This window comes from Equus caballus, chromosome X, assembly GCF_041296265.1.
Source record: "Equus caballus isolate H_3958 breed thoroughbred chromosome X, TB-T2T, whole genome shotgun sequence".
NCBI lineage: Eukaryota > Metazoa > Chordata > Mammalia > Perissodactyla > Equidae > Equus > Equus caballus.
The window spans coordinates 43,341,677-43,368,704 of NC_091715.1; the positions used below are offsets into that span (position 1 = coordinate 43,341,677).

Consider the following 27,028-nt stretch of genomic DNA (forward strand, 5'->3'; position numbering starts at 1 on the left):
GATATCTGAGCTCAGTTTCCAAAGTGACAAATGGTTAGCCAGCTAAAGAATTGGAGGTCACAGTTATTGCAGGTCTATTTGAAATACTTTTCAGAAGAACTGGAGATAATCTTCAATTTAAAAAACAAAAATGGTTAAAGACACCATGCTATTCTCATATTCTCCAGTTCTATGCAGCTGTACCTCAAGCACCTGGCACAGTGCCTGACACACTGTAAGTGCTCAAATATTTGTTGAATGAATGAATGAATTCAGGCGGAGCAACAAATATCACAGAAAAAGAGTTAATATCCATACTATCCTAGGGTTTCCTCCAACTCAAAAGGGAAGCTACGACAATAATAATAGCTACGTCTCATCCTCACAACAATCCTATGGGGTAGATTCTATGATTTTCCATTTTACAGAGAGGAATTTGAAGCTTAGAGAACCACACGGTTACTGAGTAAGATAACTTGAGTGAGTCTGACTCCAGAGCTCACACTTCTAGCCCATTACCCTTTACTGGCAACTCATCCCCAAAATGGGCAAAGAACTAGATCGGGCAGTTCACAAGAGGAAAGAGGTAAATAACCAAGAAACATATGAAAAGATGCTTGATCTTATTAAAAATCAAATCAAAATAACACTGAGATACCACTTCTAGTGCTTATCAGATTAACAAAGATTTTTAAAATTGATAAAAAACCAAATGGTGTTGCTGATTTGGTGAGAGAACAGACACACACAGTCTTATGCACCATTAGCAGGGACGTATAGCATATGTACAGTCATGCGCCACATTTCGGTTAGCAACGGACCACATGCGATGGTGATCCCATAAGATTAGTACGGTATAGCCTAGGCTATACCATCTAGGTTTATGTAAGTACACTCCAGGATGTTTGCACAATGATGAAATCACCTAACAACGCATTTCTCAGTATGTATCCCCATCATTAAGCAACACATAACTATATAAGGCAAATTGTCATTATCAAAATTTTAAATGCCTATATAGCCTTTGACCTAGGAATTCTTTGTTTTGGATGCTACCCTATAAAAAATATTCTCACATATGCCCAAAGATGTTTACTGAAATATTATTCATAATGGAGGAGGAAAATCCCTGGAAGCAGCCTAAATTTCTGTCAATAAGGGAGTGTTTATATAAATTAAGGTAACATCCAAATTCCAGAATATTATAACTCCACTAAACAGAAGAAATTTATATGGAAAGACCTATGTGGCATATTGGCATATGGTCAAATGGAAAAAAAAAGGAAATTATGACCCCATTTATGTAAATATAATATTGATGAAAATCTGCTCCACAGATGAAATGGCCTGGTTATGGCATAGTTCTGCTACCCCAGGATTGAGAAGGGAAGGAGAAGAAGACAGTGAGAAGAGGAAAAGAAAAATTAAAATGGGATAAGGAGAGGGTAATAGAAAAGAGAAAATAGAGAACTTCAAATTTTTAACTGCATGGTTAAAATGGGAGAGTAGTGCTTAAAGAGTGTGGGTTCTGGAACTAGACTGCCTGTGTACATAGTTGGGCTCTGTACTTACCAGCTGCGTAATTATCAGTTATTTACCTCACCTGGCTGAGCCTCAGTTTCTTTATCTGTAACATGGGGATAATAGTACCTATCTCTAAGGTCCTTATGAGAATGGGCTAAATTAATCCATGTAAAGCACTTAACGAAGGGTCTAGCGCATATTAAGCACTCAATCAACATTAGCTGTCATTTCTTTGGACCAGGCACTGTGCTAAGTGTTTTCTGTACATGACGTTATTGAACTGTTACAATGACCTAGATGTCCTCTATGGCAGCTGACTGTTAGAAAGCCCTTCCCACTTGTGCTACAGTTGCCTCTGAATTTTATTGCTCTCCTTTTTTTTCCCAATTATTTTATTGAGATCATAATGGTTTATAACATTTTGTAATTTCAGGTGTACATTATAATTTATCAGTTTCTGTATAGACTGCATCGTGCTCACCACCAGTAGTCTAATTTTTATCCGTCACCATACATATGTGCCCCTTTACCCCTTTCACTTTACACCTGTCAGAATTGCTATCATTACAAAGACAAAAAGTAACAAATGTTGGAGAGGATGTGGAGAAAAGGGAACCCTCATACACTGCTGGTGGGAATGGAAACTGGTGCAGCCACTATGGAAAACAGTATGGAGATTTCTCAAAAAATTAAAACTAGAAATACCTTATGACCCAGCCATCCCACTACTGGGTATTGCTCTCCTTTTATAATTGAGTAAACCAAGGGTCAGAGAGGTGGTTTTTGTCAAGGTGCTCTAGCTATATACGGATAGTCTGATTCCAAAGTCCAGTGAGCTCATTTTACTGCTCCAGAGGGAGAAGAGGAAGAAAATAGAGAGGGGAGAGACAGTGCTGGAGGAGGGAGGAGGGGAAAGGGGACTGGGTTTTATCTCTAGCAAGGGCCTGAGATACCTTTGGGGCCAATGCAGGGCCAGGCCAGCTGAAGGCGGGGTGGGTGGAGCTGAGCCAAGGGGGAAGGAATAAATGTTAGGTCCTGACCCACAGCACCCACCGTCATTCGTTCGTCCTCAGTGCAGGGCAACAGGTAAGAGTTGCTTTCAGCCTGGTGCCCTCTTTCTGGTCTGCCTGCCCACCTCACCGCTGCACAGCTGACTCTCTGGCCTGACTAGATCTGACTTTGTTTCTTAGAATCTACCTCTCTGTCATTTTCTTCCCCCATACCCCATGCCTCTTCCTGTCTTTCCCTTTGTCTTTTTCCCCCTTGTTTCCTCGCCTTTGTTACTTTTCAAGATCACTCCATCTCTGACACTCTAGCTTTCTCTTATTTTCCTTTCGTCTGAGTTCTGTCTATATCTTTTTTTTTCTAAGTCTCTTTTTCTCCTTTTCCAACTCTCTTCTACTCTGTGTCTCTCAGTCTCTCTCTTTCTGTCTCTCTCTGTTCCACTCTTTCTCTGTCGTCCAGGAAGATGTCTTGATATCTTTTCCTGCAGTTCTCCGGTCCTCCCTTACTTTGACTCCTTCTCTCTGCTTAGCTGACAGCAGAACTCAATGGGTCAGAGCCTAGGAGGCCAGAGGTAGGGAGAGGAAACTGAGGGAATGTGGGGACAATGGGAATGATGAATTGGGTAGGGAGAGATTTAAAGAAATTGAGAGATAAATAATTAACATAAATAAGAGGAGAAGGTGAGAGGAATATTGTATCATTGAAAATCAATAGATTTGTATTTTCACTCAGATTCACTGTGAGATCCTAGGCAAGTCAGTTACCCTCTGAAAAAAGAGCTTGGCCTATGATTTCCATGGCCTCTTCTCATTTTGATTTTGTGGTCTTCTAATTTTTCTGTTTGTAAGAATTTCTGATTCTCTGATTCCAGTTATCTGAAATTCTCTGTGATTCTTCCATGACAAGAAGAGGGTGTTAGGAAAGGAAGTAAGGTCAGGTGCTTCCAACTCTTGAAAAGAAGTGATCACATCCCCTCCAGACCTAACTGATCCTTGAAAAGTAGGCCACAAAGGGGAGAAAAGAGACAAGGAATGTTACAATGAGTGGTTTCTGGCTCTCTGCTGGGGTACAATTGTGGTTAGCCCTTCTGATCTCTGGGACTACAGGTTGGCTGCTGACATGAGAGGATTTTAAGGTGCAGGGAAACCTACTAGTAATGATCTGTCACTTGGCCCCAAATTTCACCATTATCTCTTTGGGTGAAAGCATTGTTTTAAGAAGACCCCTGGCAAAGATTGCCGCACAATGGGTACACATGTTGCTAAATGGTGAAATGAATGAATGAATGAGTGTTTACCAGTGCCTGAAATTCCACTTCAGTTAGAAATCTGTTCTTTTGGTAGAGGTCACAGCTCAAAATCAAATGCCCCAGAAAGGGGCCTGTTAGTGCAGCAGAGCAAATTAATGTCTACAGTCAGGTTCTCAGTCAAGAAAATATGTAGTAATATTTGAATCATAGATCCATAGTGGTTAAGTTAGTAGGCTCTGGAGCCAGATTGCCTAGGTTTAAACCCTGGTTCTCTTACTTACTAGCTCTGGGACTGGACAGGTTACTTAATCTTTTTGGGCCTCAGTTTCCTCACTTTTGAAATAAAGTTGATAATAGTGTCTACCTCACAGAGTTGTCATGAGGATTACAAAAGTCAATGCATGTGAAGCATTTACCATAGGGTTTGGCACAGTGAGTACTTTGTTTTTGATTATTAGAACCAGATGAAATCTATGAAGTTATCCAGTTGTCTGTGGAAAAACTGAGGCCCAGAGAGGAAAAGCACAGAGCCCAAGTTCACATAGTAAGTTGTAACAGGATAAGGACAAGAATCAGGATTGAGACAAGAATCAGCTTTTCAGACATGGTCTGGTGTATTCATGATGTGTCTTCCCTAGGCTGTACCTTCACTTTCCCTACATAGAAAATGTAGAAATTAAAAATAATAGCTAACACTTTTTTCAGTATTTACTCTGGGATAGGCGTTCTTCTATATAATTCATATAGATTATCTTACCGAATCTTCACAACATCCCTGTGAAATAGATTGTCCTTGTTATTATCTAAATTTTATAGATATAAGACATAGAGCTGAGATGTGACTTTTCTAAGGTCCCAGAGCTAGTGAATGGTGGAAGCAGGAATCAAACCCAAGTAGTCTGGCTCTTAATACCAAGTAGGCTGTGATCTTAATACCCTAAATTGCCTAAAATACTTCCTTGATTCAATTTTACTCACTCCAATCTCATGATAGGTAGTGGGATGCAATGGAAACAGAGCTCAAGGTAACTAGGCTACAAAGTTATGGGTCATAAAGATGGACAGGCAGAGCAAGGTAGGGCCAATTCCAGGAAAGGAGTCTCAGAACAGAGAAACTGCAACTGAAGTTTGAAAGAGCTTGATAATTCAACAAATTCCAGGAAGTGGTCTATATTTTCCCAGGTCCCTGAGAATATCATGGCCAAAAGCCCCTTAGAGATGACGAATGTATTCAACTTCTGTTTTATACATGGGGGCAGGAGTAGGCCTTAATCCACCATCATCCCCAGGGAGGACTGGACTTTGCTTCCAATCTTGGGGGCTTTCCTTTCCGTTATGTATCCCAGTGTTGTTGTCATTATTGTTGTCAGTGTTGATATTGGGGAAAGGAGTTTGCGGGAGCCTGGAACTTGGCCATCTGCCTTGCCTGCCTCTCCCTGGGCCATCCACCCCTCCTCACCACAGAAAGCCAGGGTCATCCCCAGCCAGATGCTCAGATGTGATTCTAGAAAGGAGCTCCTCTTCTCTCCCACACCCTGATCTCAGCTTGGGGAGTGGTTGGACCCCAGTGGTGATAAACTCTCGGAGCTTTATCTATGGTCTGCAGACTCAGTCCTGAGCCCTTTAGCCTTGGCAGGCAGGCAAGGGAAGGGAAACTCATATCTCCAGATACGAGGTAGGCATTGGATCCAATTCATTACTTACTATATGAGGGAGGCATAAATAACTTACATTTGACAGCTGATGAAAGCTGAGACCCAGAGAGGGGAAGTGACTTTCTGAGAATGTCCAACAGAGAGTTGGGGAGTTGGAATTGAAATTAAAAGTTCTAACATTTATTGAAAACTTACTATGTGCCAGGTGCTGTCCTAAAGGCTTAACATGAGTTTCATTTAGTCCTGTCAACACCCCTTTGCCTTTCCCAATTTCAGGGCCCACACGCCCTGCCCCACATACTAACCTATGATAATCTGTGAAAGTTGGAAGGAGGATGCTCCAGGGTGAAACAAGGGGAAGAGATTGTTTTGTGAGTTAGGGAGAGGGTGCTTGCTCTGTGAGATCTGGAATGGAGGGGTGTTGCTGTATAAGAGGTGAAGGAGGTTGCAGTGTGAGGACAGGGCCAAAACTCCTCATGTTCACTTGTCCTTCACAACATAAAGCCCTATATACCAGAGGTGCTGTTAGATTCTACTCAATAGCTCTCTTGCTGGTGCTAGGACCTTAGTCTTTCCACATTCCTCTGCATCTCTCCCATTGTCCTGTCCCATATCTTGTCTCACCCTCTGATGCTGGATTTCCAGTTTGCCCTTTTTCTTTTAATCTGTTTCTCTTTCTTGCTCTCTCCAGCTGTCTTTCTCTTTGTATCTCTCAGCCTTCCCTCATCCCAACCCTCAACCCACCTTAGCCACCTCTCTGTCTCTATCCGTTGATCTTATCTCTACTCCCTTATCTCTGCCTCTCAGTCTTTCTCTCATCTCCCTTGGTAGGGTCGAGTTCTTCTTCCCCTAACTCTTCTTTGTTTCTCTCTCCCAACCCCAACCTCTGACAGCATTTCTCCTTTATCTTTGTGCCTGACTGACTCTCTGACCCTGCTGGATTCTCTTCTTTCCTGCTCTCAGTTTTCTGGGTCTTTGTATATTCCTCTATGCTCCTTGATCTCTCCTCATGTCCTTTTTGTGTCCCTTTGTCTATCCGTCTCTGCCTCTACCACTGTTCTGTCACTCAATCTCCCTCTCTTCTCTCTTTTACCTTCTTTCTCTCATCTCAGTCTCTTTCCCTATCCTTTTGTATTTCCTATCATCCTCTTGTCCTCTGTTTTTCTGGATCACTCCTCCTCTTTTTGTTCTTATCTCTACCCTGTTCCCTTTCCTTCTGGCTTTGATCTCTTTCTCTCCCACAATTTCTGTTCTTCTAACTCCACCACTACCACTGTACCTTTGTTCTCTCTCACTTTTCTCCTTTTATCTTTCTTAATTTTTATTTTCTTCTGACTCTTTCTGTACTATCCTACTCTTTCCTCCATTTGAGTCCCTGTTCATTCACTAATTTACTCCCAAATTCAACAAATATTTATTGAATGCCTACTATGTGTATTTGTTTTCTATTTTTTTTTCTGATCTTCTCACTGTTCCCTTTCTCTCCTCTGTCTTAGCCTCTGCCTCTTTCATTCACCCACAGACTTGTTTGTCAGACTACTTGGGTCTTTCTTTCATCCTCTTCTCTATCTGTGCATTCCTAAAAAGCCAAGAGCAAATCCAAAGAGTGAAATACCCGCCTGGTGGCACATGGTCTAAGGCCTGCCCTTTCATCCTGTTCCCTGAATCTACTTAAGTTGGTACCTGTGGCTTCAAGCTCCTTCTCCCTCTCTGGCTGGGCATGCTCAGGAAACATCAGGAGCCCTGGTCAATGGCATCTGTCTGCGTTAGTAGGCTGAATGTTTACTTGGATGAGGCCAATATTCTTAGAAAGCTTCTTAGCCTTAAGTGTTGATCAAAGGGTTGGTGGATTGTCAACTCTCATCCTGCCACACACAATCACACTTCAATGATCCTCACCATCATTGAAGCATCATTCAGTAGAGTCTGAATCAGAATTCAGGCTTTCTGACCTCCAGTTGGAACTCTTTCCTTTACCCTTTTGTCTAATGGTCAGTTTCCTATTTCTTTCTCTCTGCTACTCTATTGGTACATTTTAACATTGGGAAAATTCCTACCCTGGAAAGACAATAAGGGTTTCTCTGGGGAGGGTAACGAGCATTGGGTAGGAAGCTAAAGGCAACCAAACACAGGAATGACCCTTGGCTTTTGGCCAGAACTTCCTGATGGATTCTCATTTCTTCCACATCTTCTGCAGGACTTCGGGCTCAAGATGGTGGCAGCAGCCATATTGCTACAGCGCTGCCCAGTGCTTGCCCGGGGCCCCACAGGCATCCTGGGCAAGGTGATTAAGACTCACCAGTTCCTGTTTGGTATTGGACGCTGTCCCATCCTGGCTACGCATGAACCAATCTGTTCTCAAATCCACCTTAAGGCGACAAAGGCTGGAGGAGGTAAGAAGAGGCTGCTGGCAAATGGGGGAGAATGTCTGGGTCCTGGAGACAAGGTTCCAGGTCATATTGGCCATCATTTCCTAATAATTGGGAGGGTTCATGTGAAAAGTATCAAGGCAGAATGAGCTGGCCTAACAATACACCTGGCATCTGACTTCTGCCAGTGTCTCTAAAAAGAGTCGCACTCTCATGCGTGTCACACTCTATATACTCCAGTCATGCTGAAACTACTTAAAATTGCCTGGATCAACCCTGTTGTCTCAAGCTTCTGTGGCTTTGCTCCTATCAAATGACCCTTTCCTTTGACACTTACCAGAGTATGTCAGACTTCTTGTGAGAGATTTTATCTCCTTTGTGAAGCCCACCTAGACCTTTAGCCTGTGCAATTTCGATTTTGGGTCATGTCTCCTCCCTCTTCTAGCCTTCCATAGCCCATGTCCTTCCCCTCATCTCAGCACTGTTCATAATGTGTCTTCAGTGTATGCCATTCCCACCAGCTTAGGAGCTTCCGTAGTACAGTGACCAGATTCATCCATATCTGTGTCTCTACCATAGCCTGAGATGGAGTTTTGGAATATCGTAGGTCTTAGTAATCATTGTTAAACTGAACTTATGACTAGAAATGCACTGCCATGTACTCTTTTACCTTTGTATAGACTCTCCATCTTGGGCTAAAAGCCACTGTCCCTTCATGCTGTCAGAACTCCAGGATGGGAAGAGCAAGATTGTACAGAAAGCGGCCCCAGAAGTCCAGGAAGATGTGAAGACTTTCAAGACAGGTTGGAGTCAAGTTCTACCTTATCCAACCTCTACTCCTAATGTCCGAACTCACTTCATCACAGTCCTGAAGTAGGCTAATTCAAGGTCAGCTAGTACACATCCCACCACGGGAAGTCCAATCTTTTCTAGGAGAACCATGGTAGGCAATAGCTTAGACTGTGCACTGAAATGCACACATATGTGCACAGACTCCTGTAACTTTTAGCCATTAGCCTAAAATTAGCCCTGTAGAGTTCTGCCTTCTCTCTCACAAGTGGCTAAATGGATCCCAAAAGGCTGGGCTCCAACATTTAAGCAATATCAATCTATGACAATCTGTATTTGCATGAAACAGTAAGTATTGGAAGCAGGTACATCCTTTAGAAGGGTATGGAGCCCGGGGCAACTCACCTGGTGCAGACCACTCAAGATAATCCATTTGATAGATGGCCACACTGTTGACATCTTTCATAGGCCATTTTGGGATATCAATAAGGATAAAAACTTCAAAATAGAATTTTAATGACATTCAAAAAAGAAGAATAGGGGCTGGCCCCATAGCCGAGTGATTAAGTTTGGGTGCTATGCTTCAGCGGCCCAGAGTTTCGTTGGTTTGGATCCTGGGCGCAGGCATGGCATCACTCATCAAGCCATGCTGAGGCAGTGTCCCACATGCCACAACTAGAAGGACCCACAACTAAAAATACACAACTATGTACTGGGAGGCTTTGGGGAGAAAAAGGAAAAAATAAAATATTAAAAAAAAAAAAAAGAAAAAGAAGGTACACTGCCATGCATCTACCTTTCAAGTGTAAGAGCCAAGGTGGTTGCCCCAGTTACCTCACCCAAGGGAAAGTCCTAGTGGGGAGAAGTGTGATTCACCTTATGGAAGGTTTCCTGACACGGGAATCTCCATTAGGGAGATGAGTAGGGGCTTGCTTTGCAGAAAGCTTCTCTCTGCAGAAAGCTTCCCCACTTCATGAATTTGAATTTTGACATGTTATATTGAGTTTAAAGAGGATGATACACGCTTTCTTTTTTCCTCGTCTCTTCATGGCCAATGAATCTCACACTCCTTCTCAGACCTGCCCAGTTCCTTGACCTCAACCAGCCTGAGGGAGCCATTTTCCAGTCCCCAGGAGCCAGAGCAAACTTCAGAGAAGGTCACACATCTGATTGAGAACAACATGGCTGGTGAGTTTGCTTAGGTAGAAATAAAGGGAGTAGGAATATGGAAGGAATGCTGAAAGGGCTTCTGACACAGTAGAAGAAATGCTTTGGAACCAAAGGGAGTCTTTGTTCAAATTTGAATGCTGGTTCTTGCTGGATCTGTGTGTTTTGGCAAGTAAGTCATTTCCCTTCAGTGGGATTTTAATACCTGCCTCAACAGGTTTTAATGAAGAAAAAATAAAATTACATTTATGGAGGTGTTCGTAGCTTCTTATGAGGCCTTATTAAATATTTAGTTTATTCCTATTATTTCTTCTCCACGCTTGCCTCAAAAACTCTTATCCTTCATACAGAGCCTTTTTCCCTGTCTTGTATGTGTTTATATTCATTTTTCATAGTGGAATTTGCCTTATTTTCCTAATATAAAAGGAACATGATTCATTGTAAAATATTTTTCAACAGATACAGGAAGGCATAAAGAGGTTAATTTAAGTCACTCAGAGTTCCACCATACATCATTAACTTTTTATTATATTTTCTTCCAGATATTTTCCTATGACTAAACACACACACACACCCCTTGTATGCTCCCCTCCACACACATGTTTTTATTAAAAATGTGATCTCATTCTACCTGGAGTTTGTTATTTTGCGTTGTTCACTTAACAATATGTCATGGGCATCATTCCATGTCCCTAAATATAGAGCTGCATAATAATTATTAATGGTTGAAGTGTGTTCTGTAGCATGGATGCAATGTAATTCAGTTAATCAAGTACCTATAATTCAGGTTATTGTTTCCAAATTTTTTGTGCGTATTCTTCCAGTTTATATTGTATATTGGTTTTACTTGCATTTAAATGTACCCCAAAAATACATATAGTATTATCTTAGACTTAGTATGGATATACTAGAAATTATTTAGCCATTCCTCTATTGGGTTGCTTCCAATTTTTCCTAATCACAAACAGTGGTGCAGGAAACATCCTTGAATGTACCTCCTAGTGCACATAGGTAAGTGTTTCTCTAGGATAGACAGTAAGAGATAGAAATTCTCAGGGTGTAAGGGTTTGTACGTTTTCAATATTAATAAATATTGCCAATTAGTCCTTCAAAGTGGTGTGCCAGTTATCAAAGAGAGCATTCATGTTCTCACACTCTCTACGGCACTCGATATTATCAAACTTTTAACTCTTTATCAATTTGATAGATAAAAATTTGTTCTTGCAGTTTGATTTTCCCTGATTAAGTATCTTTTTCTACATTTATTGAATTGTCTGTTTATATTCTTTGCTCATTTTTCCACTGGGGTGACATTTTTTCATAGTAATTTTTCAGAATTTTTAAAAAATAAATTATGGATATCAATCATTTTTCTGTTAAACATGCTGCAAATATTTCTCTAGGTATGTCAGTATGTGCATTTTAAAAACTCTTCATACATATTTCCAAAGATCCTTGCAACAAAGATGTTACCAATTTGTACCCCTGCCACATAAGTTGCCATCTGGAACAACCATGATTTCTGTCTCATGTAATAGAGTTTTAGAGTTTAACAAGCCCTTTGGCATATATTATTTCAATTTATCCTGAGAATAGGGTTGCTCCATTTTGTAGTGGTAGTGGTTAAAGTGGACTCTAGGTTACTTACTTGTAGGCCACTTTCTTGCTGCACGACCTTGATCAAGTTACCTACCCCCTCTATGCCTCAGTTTTCTCATCTGAAAAATGGAGATCCTAATAGAACTTTCCACATATGGTTGTTGTGAGGAATAAATGAAATAATATCTATAAAGTTCCTAAGAGAAGGCATTAAATTTAATGGGCACTTTTTCAATGTTGGTTATAATAATATTAAATATTAGCTATTATTATTACTCCTACTACTATTACTATAGTTATAATAATACTACTATGTGCCAGACATTAGTTTGAGTGTACTGCATTCCATTTGTCATCAGATGCTCACAATTCTGCAATGAAGGTATTATTAGTCCCATTCTACAGACGAGGAAATTAAAACTAAGAGAGAAGATTCATGACTTGCCCAAGGTCACATAACTAGGAAGTAGCAGAGTGATGACTGGAAACTAGATCTGTCAATACTCTTTTCACTGAAACTGGAAGTAGTGATTCCAGTAAGGAGGCTACCACACTAACCTCAAGAAAAGAGATGAGACCCTGCCAGGGCTAGGAAGCCTGAGTGAATATATGAATAAATTACTGAGTCAATGAGCGAGTGAGTGAGTAAAAGGATGGTTGAAAGAAGTAGTGGAGAGTTAATGTAGTCCAGTAAGTTAATGACTGAACAAATGAATGAATAAATGGAAAGAGAATTGAAGAACTCAAAATCAACAGCATGAATAAAATATGGACTAGCTGGGAGGTGATTTAAAATGAATTCTTCTCATCCCCATTTCTACTCCTGCAGGAAACCATGTCTTTGGTTATGACCAGTTTTTCAGGGACAAGATCATGGAGAAGAAACAGGACCACACCTACCGTGTGTTCAAGACTGTGAACCGTTGGGCTGATGCATACCCTTTTGCCCAACACTTCTTTGAGGCATCTGTGGCCTCAAAGGATGTGTCTGTCTGGTGCAGTAATGACTACTTGGGCATGAGCCGGCATCCTCGGGTCTTGCAAGCCACACAGTGAGTAGTAGGGTCTGAGCCATGAGCTTTGGAGATGCATTCAGAGAAGAGCCAAAGCCACACATGGAAGGAAAAGGCCGAGCTGGCAGTGGAAACCTGACTTCCATCCACCACCCCTTTTGTCCAAGGTCCTCTAGTATATCTAATCCTCAGATATGAACTAAGTCAGTCAACAAATCATGTTTTTCAAACTCTTGGTTGTTCAATGCTGTGGAGGAAAGGATGGAAGACCAAGCAAGGTCCACTCTCCATAAGCTCTTACTATGGCTGAGGAATGAGTATTGCCAGAGATGGTGTGTGACCTCCTCCAGAAGGCCTTCCAAGCTTCTCAAGCTCAACCTAGCTTCTCCCCTCATTCCCGAGTGCCTTCAGCCTGAGAAGGAGAGTCTATGTCTCCCCATTGTCCTCATCCTGCCCCCTACTTGGTCACATAGGACACAGCTCATACAGCATCACTAAATCAACATTGACCCCCATCAAGGAAGAGAAACCTACCTAGTTCCTCACTGTCTGACAAGAGGTTCTTCTTTCCTTGTCTCCCCTGTTTTCTCCTGGCCAGGGAGACCCTGCAGCGTCATGGAGCTGGAGCCGGTGGCACACGCAACATCTCAGGTACCAGTAAGTTTCATGTGGAGCTGGAGCAGGAGCTGGCTGAGCTACACCAAAAGGACTCAGCCCTGCTCTTCTCTTCCTGCTTTGTGGCCAATGACTCTACTCTCTTCACCTTGGCCAAGATCCTTCCAGGTAAGTCTGAGGCCTTAGCTTTGTTCAGGGCTGGTATCCCGCAATACAGCATCCAGTCTCACTGCCTCCATCACTCCTTCCCTCTATCCTGACTTCACTTGCTCCCATTGCCCTTCCTTCTTACCCACCTTGCATATCCTCAACACTGGATGACCATATCCCTCTCCTTTCTCTCCTTCTGCACATAGGCTGAAGACCACTACTGAGGAACATTGCCCAAATTCATAGAAGGGTAACACCATAAATTTGTCACCTCCCAATTCAACTTGGCTCTTAACTCTCAAAAATAGTCCTTATAAGGCCAGCTCCAGTGCCCTAGTGGTTAAGTTCGGTGTGTTCCACTTGGGCAGCATGAGTTCAGTTCCTGGGCGCAGACCTACACCACTCATCTATCAGTGGCCATGCTGTGGCAGCGACTCACATACAAAAAGGAGAAGATTAGCAAAAGATGTTAGCTCAGGGAAAATTTTCCTTAGCAAAAAAAAAAAAAAAAAAAAAATGTCCTTCTATGTCCCTACATCAACTTTTTCAAACTTTCTTCTCCCTTCTAAAACCTGTGACTACCTCTTCCTTCACTGTTAGCAAATAACCTCACATCTTACATCAGAAAGAAAACAGAAGCCACCAAACAGGAACTCCTTTAACTTATAGCCACCAAACCTACAAGCTTATCTGATTGTTCATCTACCCTCCTTTCATTCTTTCCTTTTACAATTTGAAGGTTCATCTCTCCTTCTGCCTAAAACCAATTCCATCACTTGTACGCTGGATTCCACCTGGATCCCATCTTCTCACTCTCCCACTCTCTAGCCAATAATGTCCACAACACATATGCCTGTCATCCTTTCATCAAAGCTCCAACCCCCAGATGAATATAACTCTCTGCCTTCCCTATGTCAATCCTGGACTTATATAATTTCTCAGATGGAAGCCACTAAAATTTCATGATCCTCAACCTGTATCAGGTCCTCTATGCTGTCTGGCAATCCCATTTCCATGGTCAGCTCTCCAAGTCTCCAGGGCAGCTTTGCCAAACCTCCATTCTCCTCAGCCTCCCCATACCTCCACCTCACCCTCACGCATAGCAGATGACTTCACCTCCTACCACACTGAAAATAGAAGACCTCAGGTAGCAATGTCCTCAACTCCTTGCCACGAACTACCTACAAATTCACGAGCATCCCCACATGTCCTCTCCTCAGTCCTTCTCTCCTGTCACAGTGGAAGAGGTGAACTTTTTCTTGTTGACTAATCCTTCTGTTGGTGCTCTGTGTCCCATTCCCCTTTACCTCCTCAGGAACTTTGATCTATCAGTTTTCTCTCTCTCTACTGTATCTTCAGCCTCTCCCTCTCTTTAAACATGTTTAAGTCTCTTGCATCTCAAAAAACCATTTCTCCTCATCACTCTGTAGCTACTGCCCTATCTCTCCCCTCCCTATAGTAGGCAATGTGCTTGAGAGAAGTCTCCACACTTGCTATCTACTTCCTCACTTCCTGCTGATTCTTCAGCACACTATAAACATCACCACTGCTTCTTGGAAACTTTTTCTGAGGTCACACATAAATCCAACTAAATCCAACATCTTTGGGAATTTTTTCAATTGAACTCCCTCTTCGACTGTTAGAATTCAACTTCTTTCAGTTTCCACTGCCGCCAATCCTAGCGTAGACCAACATCATTTTCTTGATTTCACCTTTGCCCTCCTACAATCTACTCTTCACAGTGATCAGAATGATATTTTTAAAATACAAGCTTATCTTTGTTACTCCCCTGTCCAAGACCCTTTAATGGATCCCAATTGCCCTTAGGACCAAATCCAAACTCTTTATCTTGGCTTATAAAGCCTTCAATAATCTGGTCTCTACCTACCTCATCAGTCTCATCTTTTGACACCTCTCCTCTCAGTTTTTCATTCAGTAATATATTCATTCATATATTCACTCACTCACTTATAAATCAGTTATTTACTTATTCATCCATTCATTGTACTTAGCTTTATACTGGGTACCATAGACAAAAAGATAAAAAGATGTGGTTTTTTGCTCTCAAAAAACTCCCAGTCTACTTGTCCTTCAAGGTAGGTCCACCAGGAAGTCATGCCTGATTTTCTAAGGTAGAAGTGATCCCTTACTCTAATGAAAGACTACAGTTCTTTGGTGTCACTGCAATTTTGGGAGGCAGGAATCAACTCCTTCCACCAATTTCCCACCTGCCCTGTCAGCACTGCCCAGTAAAAAGCCCTGCATTCTTCAGGTCCTAGAGAAAAGTCTTCCCCTCTCTGGACCTTAGCTTCCTCACTTGTACAGTAAGGGGACTGGATTCCATGGTCACTAATGGTCCTTCAAGCTATGACATGCCATGAGCTTATGATTTAAACTGTGAAAGTCTGATAAGTATCCACTCTGTAACTACAAGCAGAAGGATGCTACCTGGAAGAGGTGGGATTTCATCTAGACCAGAAAGAATCTAGCAAAAGACCAAGTCAACATACGTTCTCTGAGATAAACTCTTTTCCAAGGCTTGGTCTTGTGCCTGTGAGAATGAACCTAGTCTTTGTCCTCAGAAAACTCTAGAGCTTCTTGGGAAATTAAAATTTCCTTCACCCCAAGATAGTCAGAGGCCAGACTAGGGTTAGAAATAATTAGAGAAGGGTGTAGGGGTCAGAATTTCAGGGCAAGGGAGTTCTCCCAAGGGAGAAAGACGTGTCACAAGAGCTTCCTGAGGAGAGAGAAACAGAACAGGATCTTCAGAGGGAGGGGAGGGTTGGCTCTCTGCGTCTGCCAGGTCAGTCCTGAGGTTGAAGTGGGAATACCAGGACAGAAGCTTAAGAATTATGCATCTGGTTCCTCAGGGTGTGAGATTTACTCAGATGCGGGCAACCATGCTTCAATGATCCAAGGTATCCGCAACAGTGGAGCAGCCAAGTTTGTCTTCAGGCACAATGACCCTGACCACCTGAAGAAACTTCTAGAGAAGTCCAACCCTGAGACACCCAAAATTGTGGCCTTCGAGACTGTTCACTCCATGGATGGTGTGTATATGTGTGAGATTATGTTTACTAACACTAGTCTCACAAAAACCATGATGTTAATGATAACAGCTAACATTTATAGAGTACTTATTATGTGCCAAGCAAATTTATTAGTATTTTACATGTATTAATTCATTTAATCTTCACAATTCTACGAGGTAGGTGCTATTATTATTTCTATTTATTTACATGAGGAAACTGAGAAGCAAACAAGTTAAGTAACTTGCCTGAGGTCACACAGCCAGTAAATGACAAAGGATGGAGGCAGCTGTTATACTGATCTTACAGGTTAAGAAACTAAAGTTCAGAGACAGCAACCACTTTGTCTTGGGTAGCTCTGTAAATTGGTGCCAGAGTGAGCCTTTGCACCCTCGAACATATGATTTCAATTCCCTCACATGTCATTCCTTCCATTAGAAATAATGTGCAAATCAATCATCCTGTGTCTGGTCTCTGCAATGGAAAATTTTACAAACCATGGTCTGGGAGTTTTTTCAAGGTCCAGTATGAAGCATTGGAATCAAAATAGGTTTTGAAGTTAGACAGACCTGAGTTCAAATCCCTCCTCTGGCACTAACTGATTCTATGACCTTGGGGAAGATTTAACTCTCCAAATCTCAGTTCTCCCCAAGGCAAAATATCTGGTTGTAAGAATTAGAGATGATGGGGGCCACCCCAAGTGGCATAGCGGTCACATTCGCATGCCCCACTTCAGCAGCCCAGAGTTCGCTGGTTCAGATCCCAGACATGGACCTATGCAAGCCCTGCTGTGGCAGGTGCCCCACATATAAAGTAGAGGAATATGAGCACGGATGTTAGCTCAGGGCCAATCTTCCTGAGCAAAAAGGGGAGGATTGGCAGCGGATGTTAGCTCAGGGCTAATCTTCAAAAACAGAAAAAAAGAATTAAAGATGATGGAAGCCATTCCATTCATTATGCTCTAAGTAGAAATAAATGACCTTTACCCTCCTACCTTGTTTCCTCCCCCAACTAAAACAATGCCCAAATCATTCTATTGCTCTTGAACAGGAAACATGTTTCAGGCATCATCTTCTGAATTTATTAAAGGAAAGAGGTCCTCACTTTATTCCATTTATTTTTATTTATTTGTCACTTTGACGAAACATTGAGAGTCCATAGTATTCTCTGATTTAGCCAATATAAATGCAATCAGCATCATGTAATGATGATGCACAGGCTGTGGAACCAGACTATCCATGTTCAAATCCCAGCACGACAACTTACTAGCTTGAGCAAATTTCTTAATTACTTTGTGTCTCAGTTGCCTTATTTGTAAAATGGAGGTGATGATGATAGTTTTGAGAATTAAACGAGTTAATATATGTGAATAACTTATTGTCATTCCCACTCCCACATTCTAAAACTAGCAAGAAAGCAAAACCATCCCTTGATTATGTTTCTACCACTGAGACTACATTAGTCCATTATTTCTCTAGTGGAAACCATGTTGGGACTATTCTACTTCCTTACATTTGCAAATGAATGGTTCCTTATTTTTTTTGGTGGAAATTCTGCCTAAACTGTCTGTCCTAAAGCTGAATTTCTCCCATTGAAATAATGCCTGAGCCATCACGCTGTCCTCTTTGTCTGGAGCTCCACCTCTTGTGGTTGTCTCCCTTCATGTTGTCCTACCAGTTACTCACATTCTTTAATCCTGGCCTGGAGCCCCTGTTTCCACCTGAAGAAGTTTCTTCTGTATTCCAACTCACTGCACCTAATAGTTTCCAGGGATAGGGAATGGCAGAAGGTGTGGGTTCTTGTATATGCAGAGTGGCCACAAAATCTATATAATACACAGCCATTTGAAGACCTTATAAACAACTATCAGCATAGAAGATGTCTAGAATAACCTTGAAACAATGATAAATCTGTGTGGAAAATGGAGAGGAACATACAGATTACTTCTAATTCACTTTCATTCAATAGACTGAGACTGAGCCTGTGGGAGGGTGACCTCAGGTAACAACAACATTGAAAGAGATGAGAGAGAAATACACTGCCACAGAGACATAGAAAAGACAAAGAGACAGAGGCACAAAGAAACACAGAGACACAAAGGTACAGAGAGAGAAAGTCTGAAGCAGACAGATTGTCAGAGAGGTAGACAGAAAGCGTCAGGTGAGGGAGGGAGGGGAGGAGGGCGACAGCGACAGAGAGGGAGGAAGGGGAAAGGAGAGAGAAAAACAAAGGCAAAGACAGAAAAATAGAGACATAGACATAAAGATGGAGATGGCCACAAAAAGAGATAATGACAGAAAGCCAGAAAGATAGAAATGGGGAGGACTAGTGAAGATATTGACAGGGCTGCCAACAGCACCTGGCTGAGGGGCTGACTGGGATCTGAAATCAGGACTGCATTAACCGGGAGCAAAAGGTAACTTCTTTCAATTTATTTAAACAAAGGCATCATATAGGCTGGTGCCAACCCTACATGGAAATACATAGACTTGCAGGAAAAAACAAAGGAAGCAGAGAGAGGCTGGAAAATGGCATATACAAGAGGACAGATATTGTCAGAATGAAGTAAAAACAGAAAGAACAAGAGGCACGCCTTGATCACAGGCTGGGGAAAACACATACATACACACACACACACACATACAGCCTGGGTGGGAGTGAGGTGAAGGCAGTCAACACATATAAAGAGGTTTGGCACAGTCCCAAGTGACGGTGCACATCTTCCCCCTTTTCCAACCCAAAGTAGTTAGGGGTCATGAATTCTATGCTGGAAATGGAGCTGGGGAAGGGTTATGATCTCCTACATCGATTCGTTGGCTTTGCTCAGGTGCCATCTGTCCCCTTGAAGAGTTGTGTGATGTGGCCCATCAGTATGGAGCTCTGACCTTCGTAGATGAGGTTCATGCTGTAGGACTGTATGGGTCCCGGGGCGCTGGAATTGGGGAGCGTGATGGAATTATGCACAAGATGGACATCATCTCTGGAACTCTCGGTGAGTGAGTGTCTTGGGCTGCCCTTATATACAATCCGAAAAGGAGGTCTCTGCAAGACCCTTTTCCTCCTCCTCTCCAAAGCTGCAGGAGCTATTTGGGTAGAATTCACAGCCCCAGGGTGCAGAACTCGTGGATTCCCTCCTTCCACTCCCACCCTACTGCAGAACTGCTGAGAAAGCCTGGGAGGGTTTTTTGAGAAGACCCCTGAGCTGAGCCAAATAGCTGGGTTCAACTCAATAAGTGGAGAGCTATGGTCCTAAACTCCTGCCCCACCCCAGCCCAAAGCTTCATCTTACCTCCACTTTTCGGCCTAACCAGCTGAAGGTCCCCACCCAGTCCCTGCCTATCTAGTCATTGCATATGGCAGGCCTTGAAAGTCCTATCTCAAAGCAGCAGAATTATCAGCTCTGTCTGCCTTGTCATGGACAGGAGAGATGAGCAGAGGCCTGGAAAGGGAGTCTGGAGTTCCAGTTTCTGGTGCACCTCCTTGTGTTATCTGGGGCATAATCCTGTTCCTCTGTGCGTACCCTCCTCCTCTTCCCTGTCTCTAGGCAAGGCCTTTGGCTGTGTGGGCGGCTACATCGCCAGCACTCGTGACTTGGTGGACATGGTGCGCTCCTATGCTGCCGGCTTTATCTTCACCACTTCACTGCCTCCCATGGTGCTCTCTGGGGCTCTGGAATCTGTGCGGCTGCTCAAGGGAGAGGAGGGACAAGCCCTGAGGCGAGCCCACCAGCGCAATGTCAAGCATATGCGCCAGCTACTAATGGACAGGGGCCTTCCTGTCATCCCCTGCCCCAGCCACATCATCCCCATCAGGGTGAGAGCCCCACCTCGCCCATTTCCCTCCCATCTATCTCTTCTGGGAGCTCTCCTGCACCCAGCAAACCAACACCTGCTCCTGTCATCAATTCTTTGCTTTCCTGTTAACCATCCTTCTTATCGCCAGCTTTGTTACCTTTGAAAAATTATCAGCCATTCTGGATTAACCAGTATTTTTTTGCATTAGCTATTATGTCATGCTTATTAGACTGCACTGACCCACACAATATTGAGTACCCATGGCCTATAATTCAGTTTTTTTCAAACTGTGGATCAAGACCATTAGTGAGTCACAAAATCAGTTTAGTGGGTTATGACTAGCATTAAAAAATAGAAGAGGGGCCGGCCTGGTGGCATACTGGTTAAGTTTGCATGCTGGGCTTCGGTGGCCTGGGGTTCCCTGGTTTGGATCCAAGGTGCTGACCTACGCACTGCTTATCAAGCCACGCTGTGGCAGGCATCCCACATATAAAGTAGAGGAAGATGGGCATGGATGTTAGCTCAGGGCCAATCTTCTTGAGCAAAAAGAGGAGGATTGGCAGCAGATGTTAGCTCAGAGCTAATCTTCTTCTTAAAAAAAAAAAGAAATAGAATAGAAAATGTCATATATCACCTATAGTAAGTGTATCATTTTATGAGAAATTTATTTGTTTTGTACATGTGTATATGCACATGTATGTGTATATGTGTATAGTATAGTCATGGTGTGAGATGTTATTTCTTACTGAGAATTGAAGTCAGAAACTATAAAATCAAAAGCCATTGGACTAGCTGCTATTTTGGATTTGCAACTATGTTTGAGTGTTTACTGCCTTTAAAAAATGAACTGCTACTTCTTTCTTAAATGACATCTATTTGTGTGTGTCAGCAAGTTGGGGTGTGGGAATGACCCTTTTTGTGACTGTTTTATGGATGAGAAAGAAATAGTCACTGCTCTTTGGGCTAACTGAATATTCCCTTGAAAAACTGCTTTTATAAATATGTTTTAATTAACCCAGTGACAGCACCCCAGAGGTGGCTTGGGAGGTTTATCCTCTTACCAGAACCAGCCCAAATTAACATACTACCTAACTAAAACCAGTGTCCTTGCTCTGCAAATAGCTTCAAGACAAGGTCCCTAGCACCACTTCCACCCCACCCCTTTCAAATTGATTGTTGCATCTAAGCAACTCCTTGATAGAAATTCTGGAACTTCCCCTGACCAAGCCCCTTATGAAAAAGTCTGTCCCCAAATTCAGTGGCGTTCCTCGATCTGGTTCCCTCCACCTGCTTAAGGGAGCTAGTAATAGTACGGCCAGAGTGGTAGATACTTACAGGCTTTTCTCCTGAGCCAGGTGGGTGATGCAGCACTGAACAGCAAGATCTGTGATCTCCTGCTCTCCAAGCACGGCATCTACGTGCAGGCCATCAACTACCCAACTGTCCCCCGGGGTGAGGAGCTGCTGCGCCTTGCACCTTCCCCCCACCACAGCCCTCAGATGATGGAAGACTTTGTGGGTAAGTCCTCAGCATGGATGCCTACAGCACTCTCCCTCCTTTCAGCTCCAGGATCTGAAAAAGTTGAGAGAATGGATTCCATTCAGTCTAAAAATATATTTCTGGTACATAATTTTGTACCAGACCCTATACTGGGATCATAAATGAATGAGAAACAGTCCCTAGACTTATAGGCCTCCAGTTTGGTTGTAGAGGCCATAGCAGACACAATGACTTCAAGGGGTGATCAAAGTTAAACAAAGACAGTGCATGGGGGAGTTGAGGGAGCAGAGAGGAGAGGCCTGACCCAACCCGTGGGATTCAAGACAGGCTTCCTAGTGAAGGTGACACCTGAGCTCAGTCTTGCAAGGTGAATGATATTAAAGCAAGAGAAGAAAGAGGTTGTGGAAGGGGTGTTCTTAGTAGAGGGCAAAGGGTAAAGAAAGGCAAGGTGGAGGGTGAGAAGCAGCCTGGGATATTTCAAGAACAATAAGCAGATGCTACTGAAATGTAGGGTAGGTAGTAGGAATGGAGTGGGGGAGGGGAGTGCCAATCTATGAATCTACAAAGACAACACAAGACAGGGACTGGATTGACAGGCTTATAGAGCTGACTGAGTAGCCTAGGTTTTATCCTGAAAGATGCCAACTTAGTCAATTCACCTAAAGTTTACTGGATTCCTGTTGGGTACAGTTTTTAGCACAGGGCCCGGCATAGAGCTGGTGCTCATTCCAGATGGGGTGAAAGACATGTAGGCAGTTGATGGTCTAGTAGAGGAGAGACATAGACTTGAATGGTACTGGTCCGGTGTCATGAGCTTCAGTGCTCTGGGAGCTGGAAGGAGTTGCTCATTTATGGCTAGAGAGGGTAGGAAGGGTGAAATTAGGGAGGCATTGTGGATGAGGAAGTCCTTGTGCTGCATCTTGAAGTACATGTGGTATGGTGGAAGGACATTCCAGAATAAGGGAATTCCATGAGCAATGACTTAGTGATAGGAAAACAGAGAGCATGTATTGGCCACAGTCGCTCTGTTTGTCTGGAGCATAGGTAGTATCAGAGTTCAAGGAAGACAAGATAGGTAGATGCCATTCATTCATTCATTCATTTAAAAACATCATATAACACTAGCCAACATTTATTAAGTACTTACTATGTGACAAGCACTGTTCTAAACATGTTACATGTATTCACTCATCTAATCCTCATGGTGTAGAGATGCTGTTATCAGCAGTTCCATTTTATATATGTGGAAATTGAGGCATAAAAATATATAGTAACTGGTCCAAGGTCACACGGCTACTAGATTTGAACTGGGGAGTCTGTCTCTACCTCCATGGTCATAACCGCTAGGTCTACTACCTCTCTGAGCTGATGAGCCAGACTTCTGAACCTTTTTCTCAGTCCTCTCAGTTGCACTGGGCTTCAATTACAGAGCTCTCGGTACTCTCAGTTCTCTGAGTGTCCATTTATGCAAAGGCAGGAAATAAATGAGAGGCATCCACTATGACTCCACCAGTCCTTCAACCCCACGGACAACCCATCCTGGAATACCGCAAATGTTCTCAACAATCTCTCAATTTCCTCCACCACCACTTTAATCCATGTCAGTGTGATTTCTCCCTAATTTTCCTGCTTCTCTCTTGCTTCCTTCTAATCCCTTCTCCATACTGACCACCAGAGAGATTTCTCTAAAACTCTGACCATATAGCTCCCTTGCTTAAACCTCTTCTTGTTTCCCTATTGTATAGACTAGAGCAGTGGTCTCCAATGTGAGGCATGCAAGATGATATACAGGGTGAGGGGATTTATTAGAATTTTATGTTTACTTTTTATCTTAAAACATAGAAAGTTAAGCATTACCAATATTGATCTTTAATATATAGACTGACAATGATATATGTATATAGTATATAAACATACATAGATTGGAGGTACATGCTGAAATGTTTGTGCTGATAGGAATGTATAGTTCAAAATTCAGAGATCACTGGCCTGCAGAACAGTTGAAGCTCTTTGGCATGGCATTTAATGCCTTCAACATGGTGATCTCTATGTTCTCATCTCTTCCCCACATTCATGTTATTTCTCCAGCTACACTGAATGACTTGCAGTTCTCTCATTTTGCCCTACTCTCTTACCTCTGGGACTGCTAATGACGCTCCCTTCTGATTGGAATGTCCTCCCTCACCCCTTCCCCTGGCTTACTTTCTTTCATCTTCTAGACTTAGGCATCCTTTCATTCATTATTTCAACAAATACTTATTGAGTGCCTATTGTGTGCTAGACACTGTTCCAGGTGCTGGGGACCTAGTAGTAAACAAAACAGACACAAAATTACTATCCTTCCGGAGCTTACGTTCCAGTGAAGGGAGATAGCCAAAAAACACTTTAAAAATAAGCACATCTGGGGCTGGCCCCGTGGCTGAGTGGTTAAGTTCGCACGCTCCACTGCAGGCGGCCCAGTGGTTCGTCGGTTCGAGTCCTGGGCGCGGACATGGCACCGCTCATCGAGCCATGCTGAGGCGGCGTCCCACATGCCACAACTAGAAGGACCCACAACGAAGAATATACAACTATGCACCGGGGGGCTTTGGGGAGAAAGAGGAAAATATAAAATCTTTAAAAAAAAAATAAGCACATTATATAACCTGGTAGTTCTAAGCAGTATGGAAAAAATAGAGCAGGATAAGGGGGATAGGAAGTGCTGGGGCGGGGGCAGGGGCTAGTTTGGAGGAGAGTTGCAGCATTAAATAGTGTTAAGGGTAGAGACCATTGAGGTGACACGAACAAAGATGTGAAGGAGGTAAAGGAGTTAGCTGGGCATGTATCTAAGGGAAGGGCATCCCAGGCAGAAGGAACAGCCTAGAACAGAGAAGACCACGGCACAGGAGAATTCTTTTTGTATTTGAGGAACAATAAAAAGATGAATGTGGATGGACTGGTGTAAGCAAGAGGGAAAGACGTGGAAAATTGAGGAGAGAGGGGCAATGTGGAGCCAGATTGTGTAGGGTATTGTAGGCTATTGGAAGGATTTGGGCTTTAACTCTGAAATAGAAAGCCTTTTGAAGGACTTGAGCAGAGGAGTGACATATTTGACTCAGGTTTTAACAGAACTGCTCCAACTTCTATGTTGAGAATAGACTGAAAGGGAGAAGGAGTGGACGCTGTAAGACCCGTTAAGGGGCTACTGTAATATTCCTTCCAGGTAAGAGATGATGGTGGTTCAGACATTGGAGGTGATGAGAAGTGGTCAGATTGTGAAGGCGGAGCCAATGGTATCTGCTGATAGATTGGATATGTGGTAGGAGAAAAAGAGGAAAATAAAGGATGGCTCTAAAAGTTTTGGACTGAGCAACTGGAATTGCCATGAACTGAGATGGGTAAGGCTGAACGCAGAGTAGGCTTGGTGGAGGGTAGGGAGATTAGTAGCTCAGTTGTGCTCATGTTAAGTTAGAGAAGTCTATTAGACATCCAAGTGGAAATACCAAAAAGCAGTTGGATATACAAGTCTAGAATTCAGGAGAGGAGTCGGGCTGGAGATGAAAATTTCACACCATCAGCATATAGATAGTGCTTAACAGCCATGAGACTAGATGAGATCACCCAGGGAGTGAGCATTAAAAAAGCCAAGGACAGGGGCCAGCCCAGTGGCACAGTGGTTAAGTTCACACGTTCCGCTTCTCGGTGGTCCAGGGTTTGCCAGTTTGGATCCCGGGTGCAGACATGGCACCTCTTGGCAAGCCATGCTGTGGTAGGTGTCCCACATATAAAGTAGAGGAAGATGGGCATGGATGTTAGCTCAGGGCCAGTCTTCCTCAGCAAAAAGAGGAGGACTGGCAGTAGTTAGCTCAGGGCTAATCTTCCTCAAAAAAAAAAAAAAAGCGAAGGACAGAGACCTGGCACACATCTGAGGCACTTCCGACAGTGGGGTCAGGTTCTCTCTGGGTTCTCACCCCCTCAAGGAACACCCCTCGCCCCAGGCTCCCAGGTCACAACACTGATGACATTGTGTGGTTACTGTCAGTGTCACCTTCCTCTCTAAGTTAGGAATTTCCAAGCAGATGGATTCACTTCTTGGGCCACAGTATGTCCTGTACTTAGGGAGTGGTCCAGGCCAGGCCAGTACAGCTTCAATTGTGTCAGATGAGTGCTTGCCAATCTTTTATACGTCACAGCACCCATACACAAATGGTAACATTCATAGCACACAATGGAGGAAACAAAGGAGGGTACTTTTATTTCCAAGACATCTCGAAGGGTTGAAGGGATCAATATCTTGGCATATCTGTACTGTGACATAGGGATTAAGATCTAATCTAACCAATTCTTTCCCTCTCCTCCCCCCACCACCTTCAGAGAAGCTGCTGGAAGCCTGGACTGAGGTGGGGCTGCCCCTCCAGGATGTGTCTATGGCTGCCTGCAATTTCTGTCGCCGGCCTGTGCACTTTGAGCTCATGAGTGAGTGGGAACGTTCCTACTTTGGGAACATGGGGCCCCAGTATGTCACCACCTATGCCTGAGAAGCCAGCTGCCTCGGATCCCCATTCCACTTGCACTTCACCTAGGGCTGGGCCTCCTTCTGTCCTCTGCTTTGTTGTGTGGCTCTAGCTGACTTGAGTCTGAAAATAAATAAAGAGCAAACTGCAGCCTTTGTAGCCCATTTTTTTTTTTTGGAGAGAATACAGACAACTGCACTGTATCTGACTCCCTCAGACAAGTGGCAGAACCATGAAGAAATCACAGATCACTTGTTGGTCAGACCATCCCATTTTACTGATAGAGAAACTGAAATCCAGCAAGAGGAAGGAGATTGCCAAAAACTACACAGTGAGTTGCACAAAGAGCTAGGACACTTGGCAGGTTTATTTGAAATGGCTCTTTCCCAATAGTTTCAACAAAAATCCAGGAATTGACTCTTCACCGGCAGACCTAGAACCCAGGCCCCAGGTATCCCCTGAAGCCAGGAGTTGGAGTCAGCCCTAACCAAACTGCCTGGAGGACTTTGGAGGTATTTTCCAGCAAAGAGAATGGATGTTCTCCTCAATCCATTATCCTCTTTCCTTCCCACGGTACCTTATAGAACAGGATTTACCAACCCTGTTTTCCAAAGTGAGAAAGAGGCTGGGCTATAGCAAGCAACTTGTTCAAGGCAATCCTCCCAACCTTTCCAGGTCACAGTGCACAAAAAACACTTGCATGGCACACTTGGGTGAACTAAAGATACGACTTGCCTAAGAGGCAATCTTTCCTGACACCTGTGCAATTCCTGGCCCTGTCTGGCAACTCTAGGGCTGAGGGGCCCATTTCTTTCCACCCTGCAACTCATTTGTGGCAGCTGTGGGACACATCAGTCGGGAAGCACTGGTTTAAGGCTACACAAGGTGCTTTCTGTCACACCACATGCACCTCCCTTGCTGATCCAACCTTAGCAGTGCAGGGAACCCCTACAACTCAGCAGAGCTCTTTACGGTGAGCACCACTCCTCCCTCCCCTCTCCCTGGGAGTCATATCATCAGGCTACAGGCAGTTGGCAAACTCAGTTATTGAGATAACCTCTCTGACTCAACTTCATGGAACACATCTAGGACGTCCGC

The 27,028-nt window shown here is 43.4% G+C and overlaps 1 protein-coding gene across 1 annotated transcript; it reads left to right on the forward strand.

Moving 5' to 3' along the window:
• Window positions 1-2,468: 2,468 nt before the first annotated feature.
• Window positions 2,469-26,080, forward strand: ALAS2 (5'-aminolevulinate synthase 2). Its single transcript, XM_005613886.4, has 11 exons — window positions 2,469-2,589; window positions 7,610-7,805; window positions 8,462-8,584; window positions 9,648-9,758; window positions 12,166-12,388; window positions 12,948-13,132; window positions 15,985-16,164; window positions 18,971-19,135; window positions 19,688-19,956; window positions 21,293-21,455; window positions 25,791-26,080. The coding sequence occupies exons 2-11, from the start codon at window positions 7,625-7,627 to the stop codon at window positions 25,952-25,954; spliced, it is 1,764 nt and encodes a 587-aa protein (XP_005613943.1). The 5' UTR covers window positions 2,469-2,589; window positions 7,610-7,624; the 3' UTR covers window positions 25,955-26,080.
• The last annotated feature ends 948 nt before the right edge of the window (window positions 26,081-27,028 follow it).